We start from the raw sequence: 18,486 nt of genomic DNA on the forward strand, positions 1-18,486 counted from the left end.
TAGTGCTTCTAATTATATTCTTCTTAAATAAACAAATTAGAATTAGAATTAGGCTTTCCTGCCACTGGGAGAGAAAGAACTATTTAAGATCTATTTTGAAAGTGTCCACGTCGATAGCGCTGCATAACGCACCAGTGCCACTGCTGTTTGTTACAAAATGAACTCCTGTTGTGTGTTGGTTAAGATGTTCATGTCAAATCAAAGCAGTGCAAACAGTGACATGTACTCAGTTCTGTTTAAAATTCTTTTTATGAATATTCATGACACCAAAGTGGTGTTAAATGCTCATCATCTTGCATATTTTTAGGTAGCCTGCAGAGACAATTAGTTGTGACGCAGCTCTGTGCTAATAAATGTCCAACATCATGTTCATCAAGTAAAGGGTAGTAAATCTAGCAGCGAGGGCTGTGAGCACGTCAGGGATTATTTCAGATGCTGTCCTCTTCCTAGCAGGAGTAAATCAGTCCCACTCTGATGGGCATGTTTACGACTTCCGTAATAAAGAGCGAGGATTCAAAGCTTCACGTGGGTTATTATTGATTCCAGAATAAAAAGTCCAGAAGGTGCTGGCTGTGTTATTGGTTTAAATCACTGCTTGTAATTGCTGATGAGGTGGTGTGAGGATATCTACTGTCGGCTAAGTAGGATGTAAGAAGGAACTTAAAAGTGCTAAAGGGGACTTTGGCTGAAAGATGAATGGGGGAAATCAACTTAATTTAGAAATAGAATTTTTTGTGCTTGCAAAAAAGGTTCATATCCCCTCATTTAATTTATATTTTCTGAAACTGCAATCACAAACTTGGCATTAAGTGTGATGGACATGATACGTATTCGAAAAGTGAAAGAAAATGTGTTTTCTTTTTTATATGAGAGACAGAGAATGATTCCGCCACTTCCGTGTTTTACTATGTAACAGTTTAAAGCTTTTGGGACTTTACTTTGGATCCGGTACAGCTGAGATTGAGTTTTTACTCTTCTTGCCAAATGTTTGCTGTAGGGCTGAAAGAATTAATCGGATTAATCCATTATTGAAATAATCTTCAACTAATTTAGTAATCGATTAATCTTTATAGTATAGAGACTATAACAAACATGTCTTTAGCTGACAGAGCAACCCACTTGGAGTTGGAACCCATTCTACCAAAATTGTGAAAAAATATATACATATTTTCATTTAAGTAATATGTATATATATATATATATATATATATATTACTTTTTTGTCTGTAAATATGCTCTATTCAGAACTCTTCTAGTGGAAAAGTTTTAGGTTCCCCTGGTTTAATTTAGTAAAAAAAAAAAAATTGCAATTATTTGTTCAATTAATTGAACAAATAATTGATATATTAATCAATTAGCCAAATAATCATTGGTTGCAGCCCTAATTTGCTGTGTACTCCAAATTGCTTGTTTCAACAGCAGCTCCTCCAGAGTTACCAAGCAGTATGAATACTCTCACTGTAACACTAAATTATGGGCTGTCAGGCAGCTACCGTGTGACTGACAGCGCTCTACCTAAGCTGATTTTCATGCGTTTAACCACGGACGCTGTGACCTGTCAGAAAGCAGACCCGATCTTCTTTAGGCAGGCTGACAAGTCTAAGTCGTGGGTGGCTTTGTGTAAATGAGGTTGCGCCCCAGTCAGCTCCAATTGTCTCTAAAACCCAGCGACGTGTGCTGTGTTGTGGCAGGTCTGCCTCGGTGTGAGATTGCTCATAGAGGTGACGAAGCCGCGGTTTGATGGATTGTCTGTGGCAGGAAAGCTCAGAATGGATGACTGGTCATCTGGGGTGAGGTGGTGCTGGACCCACTGGGATGGAGATGAAATGTAGGCAGCACATGTTTCAGGCCCTACACTTTGTGCAGAGCACTGCTCTTCGGTTTTCTAGTCTTATAATACGGTATAAATACGGTATATATACGATGTGGGGGGTTTATTAAAGCAGGATTTTTCAGGAATCTATTGTTTGTGGAGGGCTTTGTTTCATAATACAATGAACAAACCTTCATTAAATTCTTCCCTGAAACATCAGTTTTTCTTTTCATTAAATTTCTGTATTGATTCTTTTCTTTCTTCTTTTCTTTCAAGAAACACGTTACAACAAAAACCCTGCACATCGATTTATCAGCTCCACTATCCTTCTCTTCCTCTGCCGTCTCTTTTTCTCTTCTCCTCCCGGATGGTCCAGGAGGATTATATGAACCTGTCATGGAGCTGCATTGTCGCAGCGTCTGACCCTAGCTTGGCCAGCCGCCTTCACGCTCTGACAGGAGATAACAATTGCTGGTTTGTCTGCAGGACGCCGTATCTGGCCTCGAGGCATGAGGCAGGTTCCCGTTTGGCAACAAAACAACACAGGAACGCTTCGATCTCCCTGCCTCTCCTTTTTTCTGCTCCCACTGTTAATCGATTGCCGTTTTCAAAAGTACTTTGTACGAGTTTAGAACAGTGGTAACAAGTGAGAGGAGAGCGTGGAAAGGTCAGGAGCTCACTCGGTGGTACCAGGAGATTACAGTGAGCCCTCCCCTCCCAGTTGTCTTGCATTGATTGCTTTTGCTTTGTTGTTTTAATGGTAAATATGATTGTTTTCAATATTTCTGCTTCACTCTTAACAACAGCTAAACTTTAAAACAGAAATTAAGCTTTAATCTTCTTAAAGGCCTCATCTTTGGAAAGACAAAGTATCAGATAAGAGTAATACAAGAGTACACCTGCCAGCAGCTCACTTTTACAAATTCAGCTTGACAGTTTATATTTGCAGATATTTATCTACCATTAATCATTCTGTAGAAACGGTGTATTGGTGTAATTAGGGGGTGTAGATTCTCCCAGTTTGATGAAATATTTGGCGGCTTTGTTTGTTTTTGAAATGAAAACTGCCATTCCAGATCTTCCCTCATTGAGCTGAAAAAGATAAAGAAAGATATGAAATGACTGATGTTTACCAGGTTTTAACCTCAGCTTCCTTCATACACTCCCCCCCTCTTTCTACTGATCATCTGAATGGGGCTGAAAGGCAGGCGCTTCTGATTTAGACCCCAAATGGAGTGCTCCGCGGATGCCGCCTTTCCCCTTGAGATCGTATTGCAGGCTGTTATAGCGGGGGTATGTGATGTGATGTGATTTGTATTCAGGAAAAGGCGCCGGTGTGGTCTACTCAGAATGGAACCCAGGTTTTTCATATTGGTATTGATCCCTTTAGGGCGGGCGGCGGGAGGAGAGGGAGAGAGAGAGCAAGGAGCCCACTGAAATGAGTTTACTTGAGGCCGTTGGCAGAGCAGAAGAATCTCGTCCAGGATGCTAATGGATGGGAACTGAGCGTGCCGATCGACTTGGCCAGACAGCTTTACAACAAGGTCCTTGTGCATCAAAATATACTTCAAACAAAAGGACTTTAATTCATCTAGTTCCATTTGGGTTTAATTAATAGGAGCAATGCGTTTGCTTCAGTATTCACAATCATACTTGTGTTTTTTTTCTCTCTTTTTACTTACGGCTAATATGTCTAACTTTGACAAATGGTCAGTAAAGTGAGACACAGTTTATTCCTCTAAAAAATATGTAGTTGATGGATGTTTTCTTTCTTAGAATCTGTCAGAAATCGGAAAATAATATATTTATATATCCAGAACCCAAATTGCACAAAAAGGATTCATATTTTGTTCATTTTAACTTTTTTTATCATCGGATTTAAACTGTCTGACTAAATAGTTCATTTTGAGATAAAGCCCCCTATTTTGATCGTGATCATACCAACTAAAATAAGATAGTTGGATTAGAAATTAGCATGATTTTCAATGATGTTTTGCTTTGTAGAATCACCGGATAGTTTGAAAAATGTGTCTAACTGCATGGAGTGATCAGATTTAGTTGGGTGAAAAGCAGGGAAGGAGAATAGGTTCACCTTGTGTATAATATCAAATAAATATCAGGCAAAGTGATGTAGCAGTGAATGGAAACAGGCCCAGCCAATCTTTATAGATGGTCATTTCATCCACCCGCCTCTGTCTCCACCAAAAGGGCAACGCAAGAAGCCAAGTTCTGTGGACTTTCAGCCAGCTAATCGCATCATGAAAGATTCTGGGTTAACAGTTATCTGGGAGAGAGCTGTCACCACAGCAGCAGGTGTGTAGCACAGATAACCGCATCTTCATAGCTGCTTTGTGGCGCTGTGGGGCCTACAGGGGAATTTGGGAGGGTAGCCAAGCTCCAAAGCCACAGAAGGAAACACTTTTTGAGGACAGTTTTTTTTTCCCCCCACTAAAGGACGGCTGGACAAAAAGACATGGATGATGCATCCTGAGCAGACATTTATTTTGCTGGATGAAATCTAATCAGGAGTGCTCTATAATGTCCTTGTTTCTGCGCACATGGTCATTTCCTCGCTTTAAGCAATCGTGGCTCTCATTTTGCTGTCACTACAGCCAGTTTGTAATTATGCCACTCGTCTTCTTTACCCTCTGCTGCGAGGAAGGACTCGCTCTCCTCCACCTGGTCCGCTTGTCTGCTTGTATTGATTGACGGCTAACATCCTATGTCTGACTTTCAGACAGGAGGAGAGGAAGGAAAAGCCCGAGGCCCAGTTTGGTGAAACCTGGCTGTTCTTTGGTTGCCGCTACAGAGACAGAGACTACCTGTTCAGGTAAGACACTTAAATTTAGATCGGAAGTGTTCGACACAAAAGTTTCCTTGTTAAAATTATGCATGTTTTAACATTTCCTTCATCTGGAATATTTTCACATTTTCTCATCAAAAAACCAAAAGCCTTATTTGTTTTATTGGGACTTTATTTTCAGCAAGACTTTCCAAAAAAGTTAAAAAACAATTCACTGGACTCTGTTTCCAAGTTTAAAGAAATTTCGCTCCCATTCAGGAAGCTTTTTCAATTCAAAATGTGAGAATTAGAGTTGAGTTCAAGGCTTTATAGATAAACGAAAAACCTTGTTTTGGCTTAGAAAACATGCAAATTGAACAGGAAGAACGAGTCCACCCCTTAGGAACGGGGAGTCATTTGGGTTCTTTGTTAGCCTGCAATATCCGATACTGGTATATACCTGTCAAATGGGGGGGTTGTTAGGGGAATTTGTTGGCCTGGCTGTGAACAGATGGGATGTTCTGGTCCCCTGTATGGGGGTGGAGGTTGTGATGATAGCAGGAAGGGATCAACTCTATCGTTGCTTTGTAGAACTGGATTGTTTTTTAACTTTTTTAGAATAGCTATGACCTGGATGACCGAGAACCTTCACCAGCATGTTTGACCAAGACTGATTTAAGAATAAAATAGTTTAAATTACTTATTTTTTTCCTAAGAAAGTCTGAAAAGTGTGGCAGGCATGTGTCTTATCCTGAAACCCTTTGATATAGTCTAATCCAACTCATCCAATTCACCTACCGTAATTTTCGGACTATAAGCCTCGATATAACAATGCGGCTTATCTATGGACTTTTACAGCTAACGGCCACTAGGGTAATACGGTACCTTAATCTATGGATTTTACTATCCACCATGTTGACGTCACATTTGCTTCAACACACAAGTAGCCGCGCGCGCGGGAATGAGGACGTCCTCCGGAAGCAGACTCTGAGAAAGACGGACATTGCGAGCGCAAGGCAGTTTGTGTGACACCCTCATTATGGAAAACAAACGTTGAAATGCATATGATGCAGCTTTTAAGTTTAAGGCAGCCAATTTGGCAGTAAACGAAGGAAATAGAACCACTGCACGTAACCTTGGAATCAACGAGTCAATGGCGAGACGTTGGAGACGCCAGCAGGAAGAATTGTCTCAATTCAATTGTGTTTAAACGTTAATAAATAGGAGCTTCCACAAACAGTTGCCTCTTTCCAGACAATCCTCTCTGTGCACGAACCATATGGTAATTAAACATAAAAAACCTGCGGCTTATAGTCCGGTGCGGCTTGTATATGTACAAATCATGCAATTTAGCTTCTGCGGCTTATATTCAGGTGAGGCTTATAGTCTGAAAATTACGGTAATTAAAACACAGAGCTAAGAGTCCTGTACTCTGAATCTGCAGTTAAATTTGATTTTAAGTAAGAGAGGTACAAGAAGCTGTTGTTGAAGGAAGCTAAAGGGAGTCATGTCAGTAGTTTGTGGTAAGTTACAGCATACAGCATACATGTGGAATAAGGTGCTCTGCTTATACAAATCTATAGCTATTTTTCTTCCCTTCATGCAAAATATTTGCAAGTATGTGATGGGAGAAGTAATGCAGCTCATAACCCTGAACACAGCATGCTGAAACATAGTAGTGGCTGCATTATGCTGTTGGAATTCTACAGTTTAGACTTGAAACTGGATGAAGATGTTGGAGAGATAAATAGGGTTTAAAAGCAGAAATAATCATTAATGAAAACCTGTTGGTGAGGTTCATCAAAACCAGCCTTTTAAAAAAAGGGTGACCAAAAACGGAAGGATGTCAAATGTGCAAAATCCAGTAGAGATTAACTCTAACTTAAAACTTTAACCACCATGGAGGGTGGTTCTAGGCTGTATGGATTTAGGTGGAACTCATATTTGTACGCAAGCAACTTTTAAAAGATGTGTAAAATGTTTGAAAACTTATCTTTAGATTTTGTATTCAATATAATAGTTTTACTTTGCCTTGGTCTAGAAAATTAAATATTTATAACTATATTGCAGCTTGTAGGTAAAATTGAAAATAAGAGATGTTATGATCTAAAACTGAAGATATAAGAAAAAAAAACATAATTGACTCATAAACAATCTAATACCTGTAGTGTTTGTCATGAAAAATGAGGACAAACTAATTTGTTTTCCCTCTTTTCTTTGGTTGTTTGAGTCCACTTTTATCTGCTTGCTTTAGTACTGGCCAGAAGTTCTTTATCCCTTCTCAGCACCGCCACAGCTTAGATAAAGTTAGGAAGTACAAGATGGTGGGAAATGGAAAGATTTCCCCTGATGCTGCCGGAGACCAAACAGAACATAAAAGTGGACATGGCATCGTGTTCTAATTTGTCAGCTAGACAAAAGGCCCCCCTCCTAAAGAATGCTAATGTGTGTTGCACGTCTTTTGAATGGGTAACCGAGCAACTACTTTACCTGTCGACATGGTTTATGGCTTGTGCCGCGATTTTTGAAAGCCACAATTGAGGTAATTTAAGATTGGCTGACGGATTTAAAGAGGCTGGAGTTAATCAAAACCCTGTTTTGTTCATCGACGGGAAACTTCTAATTTCTTTGACATAAATTGTGGTGTTTGAGCAAAGTTGAACCCAATCTTTGTATCCTATATATATATACATAAAAAACTTTCAATATTACATCATGTTCACATGTTGCCCCCTCCAAGTTCTAGGATAAATAAATGAGGTCTGCTTATGGATCCCGGATAAGCGGAAGAAGCTGGATGGATGCTTATGGATGTCGCTCATTTTAACCATTTTAGCAGAGATTGGTAGCCTTCAGATGCACCTCAGCCATTAGAAATCCACAATAGCTTTTACATCTGCTTTTTGTTGCAAACCTAATATCCCAACTCGTTCATTCTGCAGAATCTGGGTCGATGCACACCATTTCTGCACCATGTGTTAAAGAGGTGAAAAGAGATCAGAGCTTACATCAGAAGAGCAGTTATTAGGAGAAATGGGCCACAGCTTAGAGGTCTACTAAAGGTTTTACACATATATCAAATAGGGATACACCTAATATTGGTGAAGGCTAATCAATGTTTTGAAACAGACATAAGCCACACACCAAACTGCCTTTTATATATTAAAATAAAATGTCATATTTAAGGGGCCAGACGTAAATCTCAATTGGCTCAGTCTTTATGTATTAATCTTGCCACATGATATTGAGCTTGGGTTTGAATGAAAATACCTACAGGTTGTTTTAATCAAAACAAAAAATAAACGACATATTTATCATTTTTATATAAAAACCACAAAAAATCCCTCTAACCCCTGCTCCCAAATATTTTAACTGCTATTTTGACAGCTGACAAATTGTGTTTTTTTCCTATTTTTATTTATTGTCTGCTGTAAGAACATGCGCTAGTATGAGTCAAACAAATAGAAATATTTAATGTATGTAAAATGTAAAAGTTTTTACACTCTCTCTTTATAAGCTGGGTATATAGGCCATGGGTGTTTGTTTGGTATGCAGTTAGAATTAAATTGTTGTAGCAGCAAATTAAATGAGAACAGGTGGGTACAAATTGGCTAAGGATAGAATAGACCTGGAGCTATTGGAATATACATGTTTTGAAGGGAAATTGCAATCCTTTCAGCTGTTGAACCTTGATGAAGAAACATCGTATATATATATATATATATATATATATATATATACATATATATATATATATATATATATATATATATATATAAAAGATTTTGTTACATTTAGTTGAACAAACTAAGAGCCAAAGCACAAAAATTCACATTTTTAGACCTTTCAGCACATAGTGGTTGGGTCTTGCAGTAGACAGAACACATCAGCTGTGGAAGATTTATCCTAAATCAGCTCCAAATAGATCGCTGGGTGGGGTGCCTTGGGATGTTAGATGATGCACAGCTGACCTGGATTGTTTCATTAAAAATCATTAGGGGAAATTTAGATGTAGATCTTTCGCACCTGGTGTTCATGTTACATGGAGAGCAGTTTAACCGTCTTCCTAGACGTCTTTCTAACGTCTTCCACAACTGCTCCCCATAGCTAGTATTTTACCGCACCCCTGCCATGTTTTCTTTTTGGATTAAGATGCTAGCTTATGCTCTTTAGTTTCTCAAAATGACAGGAGGCTCTTATTTGCAGGAGTTAATTGTTTTTCATAAAAATGCAGCACTTAATACTCGAAGCTGTTGACATTAACATTTGAAAAAAGAGATATTAAAGTGATCAATTATTTGATTTTGAAATATTTAAAAAAAACTAAGAGATTGCAGATGAATGTTGCAAGACAAGATGACCGTGACTTTTCTTAAGCTGTCATCCTGTGAAGATATCCTCCTTTTTCATTTCTCTCTTATTTACTCTCTCCTGATTTCCTACTAATTGGTCAGAATTTCTCCTAACAGCACCGTACGCTGAATGCCCCAGCGCTGATGGAGTTCCTTTGAAAGATTAAATGGCGCGAATGGATTAGCATCGTTAATGACACAAGAATAGATCACAGAGGACGTTGTTTGTTCCTCTCGGTTTCTCCCATCCCTTACTTAAATACAAACTCGCGGCCAGGTAGCAGGCGTTGTTTGTTCACAGTGTGGGCTTCTCTGATGAAAACCCCCACAGTGTTGACCAAAGTGATTAGTCTGTGTTTTGTTGAGCCACCCATGAAGAGTTGTGCTCAATTTACATAGGTTAGCAGAATGAGAGCAACATGCCATCAGCTGAATGAGCTGCCTGCATTCATCTCTGTGGGTTTTCTCTTAATGCAAGTGCAATTTGATGTCTGCCGTTTCATTGCTTTGGTTTATTGTTTGAGATCTTCAAAACAAAAACTTGCGCACAAGTCCTAAAAAGGGGGTAAAGTGATAATGTCAACACAGGATGGGAACAATTCACAGATAGAGGCCTGAATTCAAAAATGGGTTGCACAGCACTTAATGTCCCAGCTGGAGACTGATGTCTCTTTGTCACATCAAACAGGCTTTCTTCTATTCTTCACATATCATTTACCCCTCCCTTGGCTCTCCCATCCTCTTTACAGCATCTGATTTCATGCTGTAGAGGAACCTTGACTGGAAAATCACACTGGGCTGGTCTCTCAGTATTGGTTGCCGCCGATGGCTCATTTGTGTGTAAACACGGCAAGCAGTCTAGCGTGTTCAGAACCCCATATCTATTGTCTACTTCTCAGACTTGGCCTTCATTTTTCATCTGTCTCTTTCTGCTCAAGGTGTTTTCCAATCTAAGATGAGTTATACACAGACATCAAAAACACAGCAGTGTTGGTCTCCATGATTTTTACCCTTTAAGTTTCATACGTCAAATAAAACAGAACATGAAGACAAGTATGTCCGAGGCGTCATTGTAAAAGAAAACATCAGCCTCAACACTGAAAACTTGGAAACTATAAAATCATTTTTAATTAGTTGTAATACAAAGGCATGACTGAGAATCTTCACCAACATAAAACAAAGGAAAGGACAATAAAACATATTATCTTAGGGTTATCTATTTTTGGTTGTGTACTGCACTTTACTGTAAGATTATACAATGAATGCCTTCATAACTTTTGTAATTGCTAGGGTCACTATCACTGGTGATTTTTATAATAAGTATATACTGATAAACTATGTTGCATAAGGTCCAAGTAATCGTTGCATATCTGTTTTTTTTTTTTTGCTTTGTAGTTAAGTATTCTAGATTAAATGCAAAGGATCGTAGAAGTGTAAGACATCTGTTAAGATGTCATTTTTCTGATGTAAAAATACAAGACCAAAATGGATGATTTTACTGTATACCCTGTACAATTCAACTGAAAATGAAGCTATATTGATTGGGAGGGAAAGTGAAATAAAGATTTATAGTAGCAGGCCTCTTTGGTAGGACTCTGTTAGCATCCAACTTCTTGAATTGGCTGGGATTGCCCCTCCATCTTACAAATGTCCCCCAAATACATCAGACTGTGAGGACATATTTAGTCTAGATTCCTTTCAGCCACACTGGTTTTCTGTCTAATATAGGTTGCATAGTTGTGCTAAGAAATAAATCCATTCAACACTGGGAGGTTTTGGAGAAAATCTTCTATATGATTTTTTTCTTTTTTCCCCATTCTTCTGGACAAAAGCCCACAAGTTGCCGTAAAGCATTCAGGTGGGCCCACTAGCTGGCCCTGAGGGGCAAATCTGAAATCTGATTGGATGAAGAAAACATTCCTCACTAACATTGTTAATAACATTTGCCAGCACTGCTGATTCTGAAGGCTCTGGGCACATTTGATTAACATAGCAACACCCTAAGGCTGAAATAGTCAGGTTAAGTGGAGGTTTGATGAGGACCCAAATGCAGAGGTGAGGGCGGAGGTGGTTACTTGCAAGTTTAATATCCAAAAGTTTTTGAAAGAAGCAAAATCCACAAACATAAATCCACAAAATACATAAATCCAGAAAACTCACATGAAGGGGAAGAAATTATGTCAACTAGGAACCAGAAAACTGACTGAGCAGAAACTGAGACAGAAACAAAGACCAGGCTAATCAGCAGATTGGGAGCAGGTGTGGACAGAAGAGTCTAGAAGGGAGCTATGGGGAAAGGAGACTGACACAAGAGAGCAACAGAGGACAAACAAGAAATACATTATAACTCAAATACAATAAAAAATAACTGGGATAACACAAAACGGAATTAAAACCAATGAGAACTCAAAGATAAAAATTAAACATAACCAAAACCATGCCAGAAATCTGGCAATTCTGACAACAAATCTAGGAACCACATAAATGTAATGAAAGCAGCTCATTTAGGAGATATCCTACATAATTAAGAAAATTGATTGTTATGAATAATATATTACAGTTGGATAAAAGAAAGTAAAAGTTTAGGTTGTGAATGTATGTTTGTGTTTCTGGTAGATTTCAGGCAAGGAGAGAAGGCTTGAATTCCCTGACCGCCCACCACTGGTATTAGCCTGTTTTGTTTAATGTTACTCAGTGTAATATGTATATATAATTGCTTAACTTCATTTGGCTGGTTATTTGCCAACATTCATAGAGGCAATAAATAGTTATTCCTCTAATGCAGGCTGTGAACAACAAGGTTAATAACCATACTGGTCAGCAGGTTTTTATCTAAGAATGCGTAAGGATGTACATTGTACGCCCTTTATTAAAAATATTAGAAATTGTACGCCCTGTTTTTGGGACCTATGGCTCTAATTATCCCCCGGAATGTGGTGGAATATCTAAAGTCCCTACATATAACTACATATAACTTAACTTTGCGGTAACAAGCATGCTGCGCTGTTTGCAAGCAGGTAAGCTTGAAAATTTGAAAAGTTTAAGAAAACTCCTCAAATGCTGGATTACTAAAGGATTATTTTAAAGGTTTTTTTTTTGTTCTTTGGGACAACAATGTCTGTGGAATGGGGAAAAAACAAAAGCTAATGTAAATGTCAACTGGGGCGGGCGGTGCGATCTGTACTAAATCCGTAGCAAATGTCAAACAGATCCAGAATTTTTTTCTTGGTTCTTCAAGATAATTGGAGTCCCTATTTCCAAAATAAAGATTCCAGACATTTACACATCAGCTTACATTTACGAAATGTACTAAGATACATGAAAATGTGACAATTAAGTTTCAGTGTCAGCTGTATTCTTAACAGGGTACATAGACAGAAATTAAAGCAATTCTGGCACTTTCTCCTCTCTTGGTTTTGTGTTGACGACTGCTTTAGTTTGTCATTGTTGTTCCACTTGTTGTATATATAACAATCAAGTTTTACCGTAAGTAGTTAGTGTAAGTTATCCTTTCTGATTGTTTGAACTAATTTATGAAACATAATATGGTACCTAAAAATGATCTCATGTCTTCCTTTCCACATGTAGTCAAGCACACATACTTCCCATAATCAGGACAAAAGTTCTGTTGAAAAAAAGACAAAAAAATAGCTGCATTCCACATCAAAATGCAGGAAATACCATTTCAGAGTCTAAATTTCAACATCTGCCAGTGGAGGATACCCCCAGACACCCATACGATGCTACACAGCGCAACGCCTAAAGATGTGATACACCAAGGTGTGCATCTTATGAAATATTCCTAGCTGAAAGCCACTGTCTGTATGTCTCTGCTAGCCTATAGACTGCTAGCCTTGGCAAATATCTGTTCATTGCAAATTGGGATATTGTAGCTCCTACTTCCTGTTTTCAGCTCCTATCCCTTCACCTTTTAAGGGATCAACAGTAAGAACCCTATTGTTGGTAGAAAAAGACCTCAAGACTGCTGCATCGAATCCATCCTTAATGACACCATAACGGGATGGAGAGGCAGATGTGTGATGTGAGTCCAAACTGGGACTAAAGCCCCATGGGAAAAAAAAAAAAAGTTACAAAAAGTGAATGACTGAAGCCCTCAATTATAAAACCCAAAACATATGAAGATGTGAAAATTTGCATTTTTATTTTTATTTTGTATGCTTAACAATCCTATTAATCGTTCCAACTAAACTGGAAGATAAATACCATATAGGTCTGTGGTGTGAAAAACTTAGAACACATATTTTATTGCTGCTTAAGCAGTATTCATGGATACATTTAGATAAAAATAATTACAAAAACCTGAGCAAAAGTTGTATTTCTGTCACGTCCCCTGTTCGACTTTTTATCTGCTGAGACCAGTCTTCAAAGATAAGGGTGTGAGAAATCTGTAGCTTCTAAGATCTGTTCCTACAGTGAAGAATATTATTAAAAAAAACAAAAAAAACAACTGTTTTTTACCTCATGGTACCTTCATGGTTGCCAGGCAACATCCAGCAATGCTAAGCTGAGGGCTGGAAACCAGGCAAAAGGCACTGCTAACTTCTTTTTTGTGGCTCCACCCCTTGAAGGATGCAGCCCCTTAAAAATGTGGCCACTGACCTAATTTTTAGATAATAATAATAAAAAAATAAATCTTTATTATGTTTTTTGATTAAATGCAGTTATAGCAGTTGTAACATTTTATATTTGTGTTGAGATAGATAATTATTTAAATGCAACAATCTCAGATATGATTTTATTTAGTTCATTATTTTTTGGATATAATTACAATAGTTTTTTTTTTTATTTTTACATTGGTAGTCCATGATGAATTCTAATCTATTTCAGTTGACAATTATGGCATGTAATCCCGATCCATTTTTATAAGTAACTTTATTTATATTGCTCCATATATACATCACATTGTTTTTGAGTCAAAAGATGTGAACATTGACAGAAATGTCAAAATGACTTCTTTTGAGCAAAGACATGATGGTTTCCAGTAAACTGCTTGTAACAGATATGTATTGGAGTCACATCACCATGTACATGAGGGATAACCAGGTTACAGAAAATCACTTTAAGTAATAGATTCAAATTGTAAAAGCAAAAGAAAAAATAATCAATTACAAAACAGTAGACAGTTGACTGACCTGCCAACCTAAGGTTTGGTGGAAAACATTGACTAGTTGCAAAAACCATTCCCCCTTTTTTCAAATTCTCACTAAAGATCAAACATTTGGACGGGTTCCAAACATCCACCCAAACCCCTAAATCCCTCCATCACTATATCGAGTGGGGACTATATAGTGGACTTTATAGTGAACTCAGTTAACTGACCGTTCGGGCAGGTGATCACTACTTTTCACTCCCCGTTGGTCACATGACTCCGCCTCCACGCACGGTGCCTGCGCCATCTTTGTTATTTGTCGCCCTCGTTGGGTAATGACAGCGGGCTAATGTGACAAATCCCATAATCCTTTGTGAGGAGAGCTCTCACAAAGCATTCTGGGATATATCTTTTCGTGTAGTGACCATGGATGATCACTACTTTTCAAGCTGCACTGTGGGAAATTTTGAGTCCCCTACTTTTCCTCCACTAGATCAGGCATCCCCAAAGTCGGTCCACAAGGGGCGCTGTCCTGCAGGTTTTAGAGGTTTCTCTGCTTTAGCACAGCTGATTCTGATGATTGCAGTTCAGCAAAAGCCTGTTAATCAGCTAACAATGTAAATCAGCTGTGCTGGAGTAGGGAAACCTTTAAAACCTGCAGGACAGCGGCCCTCGAGGACCGACTTTGGGGAGGCCTGCACTAGTTGTTTGAACATTCAAATAAAATGGCTTAACCCCTATATAGTGATTAGGGTGGACATTCAGACACAGCCTCGGTCTCTGTCAACCACTTCACTTGAGGAAAGTAACAACACATTTCTTTCCATGTAATGATATTTACATTAATTTGCCTCCTATAGGTCAACTGTAAAAATGTTTTCTAGTTTCACACACGTCATTGAGAAGTTGACCAGCCAGAAGTTAATTTATCAAACAATTAAATACATTAGTTAACTGCTCTCCTTTACAACTAATATAAGAACCTTTCAGGAGAGACAGTAAATGTGGGTCTTTCAGGAAAAAAAAGAAGAAAACTAGACTCATCGCTTTCGTATTCAGAGCACTGTTTGTGCTTTTATAAAAAAATTATTCTTTTGGTATTTTAGGGGCTACTTCAAAACAGAGACCCCCCCTTAGGCAAAGACCTTTACCCATATCTCAGAGCTATGACTTGTTCTGTTGGAGTTTGCCTGGATCTGTGTGTATGTGGTGTGCTCTTTCTGACTGCTGGGATTCATACAAGATGTTGTGAGTCAGAGAAAACCTTACCTCCCTCAGCACCTGCCTCATCTTCCAATAGCACCCCAGGCCTTTTAAAAACATTGCGATATGAGAGCATAAGGATGGAAAGCAGAACACTGACAGGGAGCAAGGTTACACACAACTAGAATGATGGGACTGATTGTAAAATACGGGAACAATGGTGACCCGACCTCGCTTATGAAATCTGAATCCCTGTTTTGCATTTCTATTGTTGTACAAGTTAAATCGGTTGTCTGGCACAATTTTGATCAAACCTTTTTGCTTCTAAATCAAAATGCCCAGAGGGTGTTCCTTGGCTCATTGAATAATAGATCTGCCATTTAGAAATATGCAGTTGCCATCAGGTAAGAGTATAAATCTGCTGACTGGAAAAGCAGGTAATCCAGCGTTTAGTTAAAATCTTACTTTATTTTTGAATCCGTTGAGTTATTAAACTTTAACCTGAGTAAATGCATCAATCTAGGGAAACAACACCTACACATACCTTGTTTTTTTGGCACTCAGAGTGGCGTGCATGTTCCGTCTTAATGAGCTGCTTTTCCTACCCAGATGCTTCCATCACACTGGAACAAGATAACACTATGTCCATCAAAAGGTGTGACTTTTTTAAGGCTACACATTGTTTTATTCTCATCTACATTATCCAACCCTCCCTTATATGTTTTCTACTAAGAAGTACCCTCAACCTTTAGCACCAACTTCCTATTTAACGTAAAGAAACAGATTTTCAACTGAAAATGGGAGAAAATATTCTTTACATCAAAGTTAAACATTAGTTTAGATGTCAAGACACATTTATAACCAATTAATACCTTAGCAAAACACGACTCTGACCTTGTTGGATAAGATGTTAACAAGTAAAGAGGTAAACTGTATTGAATAGTTGGTTAGAAACTCTAAATCCTCAGTTTCTTTAGTCTAGCTTGGCAAATCAAAGCTCTGGTTTCCTCCTAAAATGTTTTCCATTTAAAGTTTCCTATTTGCAAGGTTTTTTTTTTTTAACATTCATGTTACCAAGCCAGCGCTGCCTTTCACTGTTATCTGGTTTTAAATTTTATGAGATTACTTTTGTTTTCCAGATTAGTCTTTTTATTCAGCAGCTAAGATATGTTTTTATTATTTTTGCCAGGGAAAGATATTAGAATGGTATTCTTCAACACACTGACCAGCAGTGTGCAGCAACACGGTGGGGAGGGGAAGCTCTGTATGTCACCTTCAATCTGTATGGCACACTTCCTGACATCTCACTGACCACAAATCTTAGAGCTTTTGATATCATAAATGTCGGTATGGCTTAATACCATTCAATGGCTAATGCTTAGTTACTAAGGGCGTTTCTTGCGACTGTGGCCCCAACTGACTTCAGGTCAGTGAGCAGATCCTCCTGTGTAGTTGTCGATCCTTTTGCTTTTCTAATGATCATACCTCACAACAATTAAGCAAGACTTCAGATGGTGCTCTTAACTGGGGGTGATTGATAGTCTTTTTGTGTTTTCTCCATTTTGAAATGATTCCCAACCTCTCCTGTCACTTTCATAAAAAGACTGTAGCTGAGCCCCTTCCAAATTTATGCAGATGTACTGTCTTCACCCTGAGGACCTCTGACAGCTCTTTGGTCGGCAGACAGCTGTGCTTTTTGTAAAAATGTAATTGATCTGTTTGCCACATTGGGATATAAACTGACGACATGCAAATTATTTCTTAGCTTTTTTTTGTAATACATTTTATCAGGACTTTTACCTCTGCATCAAAATAAAATTCATAAAAAAAGCAAATGCAGTGATTAAAAAAAGGGTCAAATTAGTGTTTGATTTTATTATTTTCTGAGATCTCCTGTTTACTTCTTAGAATGAGCTCACAATACGGATATGGTTTTGTTCTAGAGAGGAACTTGAGAACTTTGTGACCAGCGGCACCCTGAACCACCTGAAAGTGTGTTTCTCCAGAGAAGACAGGAAGGATGAGGAGGAGCCCAGATACGTCCAACATAATCTGTTGCTCTGCTGCCAACGAGTCACCGACATCCTGCTCAGACAGAACGGCTACATCTATGTCTGCGGGTAAGGCTGACACTAATCTTATTTAAATCCTAATCCATCCTGAGTGTTTCTTGTCCTTTTCTACTCAATTTATCACTTTCCCCAGCATCCATCTGCCAGGGCTGTCTCATGATCTGGTTGTTTCCCTATTCAGCGTGTCATTGCTCATTGTCTGCTCACAGCGATAGAAGAGCATCTCTGTTTGTGCTTTTTCCTGCCCATAAACTCTTTACTTGTGTGAATAGTTTTTGACAAACCCCCTTGTTCTATAAAAGCTGGCACTTATTTATACATCAGTACAGATTCATTATGTTTATGAAGTTAACTGAGCTACAACGCTTATCAAGATGATTTTAGAAGAAGAATAAACTGACCATGTGCTGTCAACATAGCAGCCGAGGAAATCAATTTACATGCAGCTTTCCACCATCGGTTTCTTCAATCAGTGGGAAAAGTTTTAATCTCTTCATGACAAACTGTATATTTTGAAATGGTGCAAATAAAGGCAGTATAAATAATTCATGTGTTAACATCATACTGCAGTTATTCATTGAACAATTCCAGAAAATGCCCAGACTCACATATGATTCTTAATTATTATAAAGTAATCTGGGGTCAATCTGTTGAAAACTGTTTGTTTACCCTGAGCTGGACAGCCATCTGTTCAGGAGGACAGTCCAAAAAAAACAAAAATAAAAACACCATGTGTTATATTTCCATGTTTTAAAATAACAACAGTGGGAATATCAGTATTTAAACTGATAGAAGTAAAATAGCCGTAGCTCTCTGAATTGAGTCTGTGCCAGTAGAGGGGTGAATTTCAACTAAGTGACAATTGGACAGAGATGTATTTGAGAAGTTTTTTGTTTTTATTCCTTTGCTCATTCTGAGCTTCAATTTAAAATGAAAATAAAGCTAAAATAATTTGTCTGTATGTTTGGATTTTGCCAAACTAGAGTTTCTGCTTGTAAACTTTTGTATTTTACTTCAGCCTGCAGTTAATAGGATTAATTAAGCCACAATCACGTTCCAACAACTTCACACCTAAGATGTATATAGCTTTACTACTTGCCTCTCATAATACATTGTTTTATAAACCACTACCAGATGTGGTCTTAAATATATAT

General features: G+C 38.2%; 1 protein-coding gene across 3 annotated transcripts in view; it reads left to right on the top strand.

The window, feature by feature from the left end:
- mtrr (5-methyltetrahydrofolate-homocysteine methyltransferase reductase) overlaps positions 1 to 18,486 on the top strand; it is a 44,378-nt gene that overhangs the window by 21,361 nt on the left and 4,531 nt on the right. For all 3 annotated transcript variants that reach the window (XM_015392579.1, XM_015392577.1, XM_015392576.1), the window contains exons 13-14: positions 4,551 to 4,643; positions 17,204 to 17,380. In XM_015392579.1, coding sequence (XP_015248065.1) covers positions 4,551 to 4,643; positions 17,204 to 17,380 — 270 coding nt within the window. The remainder of the gene's footprint in view (positions 1 to 4,550; positions 4,644 to 17,203; positions 17,381 to 18,486) is intronic.

This window comes from Cyprinodon variegatus, unplaced genomic scaffold (assembly GCF_000732505.1).
Source record: "Cyprinodon variegatus isolate N-32 unplaced genomic scaffold, C_variegatus-1.0 Scaffold597, whole genome shotgun sequence".
NCBI lineage: Eukaryota > Metazoa > Chordata > Actinopteri > Cyprinodontiformes > Cyprinodontidae > Cyprinodon > Cyprinodon variegatus.